Genomic DNA, 5671 nt, shown 5'->3' on the forward strand with positions numbered 1-5671 from the left:
AAAATACGTCAAAATGAAATCTTTGTCGTAATTTCGGGTCATCGTTCGCTCTGCGGGGCGCCAGACATATTAAGGAAAACGCAAAAATACGACAAAATGGTTACTTTCTCATATTTTCATGTTTTCTTATGGTGCCACGCAGAGCGAAAATACAGCATGGTACAAATCAGCCACCAGGGTTATTTTAAAGAGAGCTAAACAAACAACAAAAAACGACAACAGAACCATAAACATTTCCTATTCGATACAATATTATTAAAACGCAATTCGTTTTTTTTTTCGTTTTGTAATTTGAAATTATTGAATTTACTGTTATTGGTAATTGCATTTGGGATTATATTTTATTATTGTTCAATCTTCTATTAAGGTACCACCACAATATGAAGCTTTGTACCCGGATGTTAAGACTAAAGACAGAAGAACATATTGCGGTAAGTTTATCAAATATTTCCTCTGAAGAGAAACGTGGCAGTTATGTCAAACTGCTTGGGAAATATAAACAAAAATTGAAGTTAAAAAAGTAATTATCATGTTTTTTTTTTAAATTGCGTGAGGCAGAAAATCAGTACAAATAACGGTCCAGGTAACATTTTGTTTATTACTTTTCCCGTGGCCGAGTGGTTAAGGTCTTCTACATAAAATCATTTAAGCCATTCTGCTTTGGCATCAATCCCGTCCAGCTCCATTGAACGTTTGCCACGTAGATCACACAAAGTCACGTGGTATAGGCACCGTGTATGTGCCGACTTGGAACAAAGGTCATATAAAAAATCTTGTAACTCACTTGAATCCAGCAATTCTTTTGTTTACTCTTTGTCTCGTAAGTGTCAACACAGACCACTTGCCACATTTCTTATTTCTTTAGACTGATTCTTCTTAATATGTTTGTCTATGCATTTATTACGAGTCAGTCGGAGACCAAATCAATCACTACCAGCTTTGTAAACAAATGTGAAAATATTAAAATAATAGATAATTTAACACATTTTCTCAGGTATGGTGACGGCATTAGACGCTGCTATTGGGCGTGTCGTAGAGGCTTTGAAAAAGAAAGGACTTTATGATGATACTATATTCTTTTTAACACCTGATGTAAGTTTTGATTATTATATATGAAACATTGTTGCTATATACAGTCATGAAGGAGATATCTGTATTCGTATATCTTTTGTCTATTCTGTACCAATAGGTTCTGGTATTACTGGTAACAATATGTGTTTGGTGTCCTGATGGGCTCCTTGCCGGTTGTCTTGTTTTGCCGAGTCGCGAGGTGGTTGCGTTCATGGAACCCCGCTTATCTTGTTTTTCAAATTTTACTCTTGATTAATATTAATAATTTGCTTCATCTTTAAGCAAAAATAATGATTTCGTTTAAAAATTCGTCTGTTTCAGATGAAAATCTTTTCAGAAAGATCTGTTGCAAATTTATAAGAAATCCTTTTTTGCATTTAGTCAAACTCCTGCTGAGTTTAAAATGATCAGATTCAGGTTTTCAGAGCATATTCTGTTTGCATAATAGTCATGCCCTTCTATTTTCTCAAAAAAACATATGCGTCTTTAAATCTAGTTAACTTACTTACCAATACATGAAACAATTTCACAAAAAAATGTTGTTTGTATAGAATGGCGGAATGATAACAAAGGGAGGTAATAACTGGCCTTTACGTGGCTCAAAAATCACAGTATGGGAAGGTGGAACTAGGACTATTGGATTTGTTTCGGGATCCAGACTTCAGAAAACTGGATACACCTTCGATGGGTAAGATATGATGCTCGAAATTGATATTTTATTTGCCCTTTGATGCCGTTTTTAAGTTAAAAAGTAAAGAGTAAAATGAATAAATCAACATGTTAGATGCTACTAAAAAATCAGTTAGCGCCATATTTTTTTCTCCAAATACATAGTGTAGATGTTTGTTATGTTAACTTCTTATCGTGCTATACTATTCAATGGATTCAAGCAATTCCATAAGTGCTATGTTCCGGTACATAGCCTAATTTTGTTATGTTCTAATTGAGTTACTATTTAATCAATTCTTTTCAATTGCCTTACATTATTTGTTCGGTAACTGTTGATAGTCATCAACTCATATGCTGCAGCAATCGCAACTTTTCGGCCCTTTCCATCAGTCTTCGTATAAATCTTTGAATAATAGCCGAGGACTTCCGACTGATATTATGCAAAAATAAAAGTTTATGGACGAATTTTAAAAATAACTTAGTGGACTTTTCCCTCTTAAATCTGGATAAAGCCATTTATTATTTGTCCAGAAAAAAGTGAAAATATATACTGACTGAATGGCGGTCAGTGCAGACCATGATCAGACGATGTGCTGGCTGATTTTGTTCGGCATTTGTCGCAAGGGTAGTATCAGTTGCGGCCGACAGGCTATGGTTTAAAATTCGACTTTTGTTTTAAAGGCCCATCATGTCTCAAAAATAGTACTAATTTTATTTCAACTTTTATAGCTTTTTTGGCAATCGCTATAATTAAAGTGTATTAGTATTTTGTATGGAAGTCAAAATACTTCTTTGTTTACATTTTTCTACCTTAATGACACATAACTCACGTCCAGTGCTACTTTCTTCAATTGTTACTCATCTGACATACCATAAATACATTATTCAAACTCTGTTAAACTTATATTTCACATTTCTAAAGAATAATAAAAAGTTAATATTGATTTCTGAGGCATAATGTGCCTTTAAAATATCTCAAAGGATGATAATTGGAGACTTTTATTTTGCAGATTAATGCATGCGGTGGACTGGCACCCTACAATACTCACAGCTGCCGGCCTTACCTATGGTAATATAAAGCTTGTCATAGATTTAAACTGGAAGTGACATTATACTCATTTTTCTTTTGTTTTAATGTCAAGTTAAGTTGAATTAGTATAATGTTATAATGTAATAAATTCCTAAATATTAGCTATTGTAATGGTGATTGAACAATAATTGATAAAGAGAAATGTTCATGATACAATATAAACACTTCCTGAAATGATAAAAGAATGTCCCACTCATTTTAAGGCTTGGGTGTTATCGATACATTCTGAACGATATTTGTAGAAAGTTCCGTTTGTCACATGATTTATTAATTTTCTTATATTTACACTTGGGTGGGCATAATGTCACTGTAAATTTTTTAAAAAACACTTAACCCAGAATGTTTTTTAAGAAGCATGCTTCAATGAACGCAAATTCCGACAATTGTTGTAGTACAATGAAAAAAGAGCATACAAAAAGTAACATCATTTTGAATTTCATTAAGAAATATGATCATTATTACTACATTGTACTATTGCGAATTTTATTATCACTATTTCGAATTATTATCAATGTTTCGTTTTTTTATTATCAATATGACATTGATAATTAATTACAGATTATACACAATATTACGAACTATTATCAATTTGATATTGATAAGTAGAGTACTATATTGAATAATTACCTTCAATATTTCGTTTTTTTTTCTCTCTCTCATTAGTATTGCAATGATATTTAATTACAAATTATCGACGTTATTACGAATCTTATCAATATTACGAATCATTATCAATATGACATTGATAAGTACGAATTATTATCAATATTTATAATTAACATGAATACTTATTAATAATTTATAATTATCAGACCGGAATATTGACGGCATATCACAGTGGGAGGCAATAAGTACCGGATCTGAGGGTAAGCGGACGGAATTTATCTATAACCTTGATGATGTAGTTCCTGCAACCCAAGGGCATGCTGGGATAAGGTAGTAAATTAGTTATTGTCATATAGACATGTAATTCTTTATAAAATTACGGTGCTTCAACTGTGATAAACTTTTCAACTTGAGTTTACTGATTCTTTCTTCTTTTCAAGAAAAGTTTATGGAGAACGAATACGATTTTCTTATGTGATACCTATTATTTCCACAAAACATTTCAGAAAGCATAAGATAAAATTTTTAGATGGAAATCTTACTTTATTTAATCTTATTCAAGTCTTACTTTTATGTCATTTTGAAACCATAGAATTGGCGATTACAAATTATTGGCGGGAAACACTGGACTATACAATGGCTGGTACCCACCAGATAAAACGTACACAGAGGAGGCGATGGAGGATAAATATAGTTTTGAAGAAAGATTGAAAGCCGGGAACGAATCTTATTACAAATTATTTAACTTAAAAGGTATGGAAATAATGATTTTACAAGTATATTAAATTGCAAAGAAAGGCAAGCACATCGAATGTACCTGAAAAAATCATGCTTCGTATTGGATTTGAACTCACGCTATCCGAGTGATTAAAAACAAATAAAAGCAACGTTCAGACCACTGATTCAAAGAACCGATTCTCCGTCCGTGCAGTGTCGAAGGTTGTAGTTATCAAAGAAATCTTTTACTTGTAATGAAATAATAAACTGTTATATGGCAGCAAAACCTGCGAAATGACGAGACTTTTTGATGTTCAAATACTAGGTAAAGGAGCAACCAGGTGGTAAATTCTCACACTATTGCCCCTATACTTCGAGTCTGAGTTCCGCTTGATTTGCGTACCTCAACGTAATCCCGGCATTGACTAGGTAGATGTACAGTGCTGAAAGTGGCACGGTTAGAAACCCCTTTTACCCGCTGTATCAAGCACTCTCCGGAGGGTAGGGTTTGATTGGATTATAAATGATTGATATAAAACGTGATTTAAGTGAAGCAACTGTTTGTAATGGTATTTGGAGTTTAGATGTATAGTAATCAAACCATGAAAGTGTTAGTCAAATCGATTAAGTCCAAACCCAAGGTCGAAAAACCATTGTGGACTCTTTACAATGTGTCGCTGCTACCGTATAGGCTTGCTTAAGACAACATAAGTCCTCGTGTTATATCTAAATGCTTACTTTTTTGCTATTTTGCAGACGACCCTAACGAGTATAACAACCTTGCAGACGACATGCCGGAAATGCTTCAGAAACTTCTGACACGCATGAATGAATATAAACAACACATGATACCCGCTAAGTATCCAAAACCAAACCCGTCAGCAAATCCTAAATATTTTGGCAACGCTTGGACACCGGGCTGGTGTAAGAAGCCAATGGAATGATAATTACTTTCATCATTAAGATCGACTGAATCTTTTCATTTCTTTCTGTACATTTTTTTTTATAATTTTATGTTCTATTAAAATGTTAATTTTAAGATATATTTTCTCATCTCATTATGAGATAAATAATCTATTTTTAAAGGAGCTCCACTGAGGTCAAAAAGCTTAAAATTTGAAATTCTTGCATAGATCAAAGTTAGTAACGGTGCAAAGGATAAAAAAGAAAAATACTCAGAATAATCTGAAATTTCGATTTTTTTTTGCGCTTGTAAGCCTGATTTGAGTAAAAAGCGTTCTTTATTTTTATATAAAAACGATTATTTTGGAAAAACGGTGTGAGGGAATGATCTGAAAATTATTTAGTAAAAATTGAATGCTTAATAAATCCAGTTTTAGGTGAATAATTGACGCAATGGATACATATTATCTTTGATTGTTTGTATACATAGTATATATAATTAATTGTTGTGTTTATACTGATTTCATTTAATTGTTTGACGTTATTATTGATCATTTGACATATACATTATATATTGGTCAGATTATGCATTGATTATCTGATTGATAAATCTTT

The 5671-nt window shown here is 32.5% G+C and overlaps 1 protein-coding gene across 1 annotated transcript; it reads left to right on the forward strand.

Annotated features, from left to right (window-relative positions):
- Window positions 1-367: 367 nt before the first annotated feature.
- LOC132720307 (arylsulfatase I-like) lies at window positions 368-5258 on the forward strand (the record flags this gene model as incomplete). The annotated part of the gene is made up of 7 exons (XM_060704427.1): window positions 368-431; window positions 995-1092; window positions 1623-1759; window positions 2751-2809; window positions 3643-3766; window positions 4029-4189; window positions 4910-5258. Coding segments are annotated over 7 exons (831 nt in total), but the record flags the coding sequence as incomplete, so codon positions are not given.
- Between the last annotated feature and the right edge of the window lie 413 nt (window positions 5259-5671).

Source organism: Ruditapes philippinarum, unplaced genomic scaffold (genome assembly GCF_026571515.1).
Source record: "Ruditapes philippinarum isolate M1 unplaced genomic scaffold, ASM2657151v2 ctg16301_1_1_1_1, whole genome shotgun sequence".
NCBI lineage: Eukaryota > Metazoa > Mollusca > Bivalvia > Venerida > Veneridae > Ruditapes > Ruditapes philippinarum.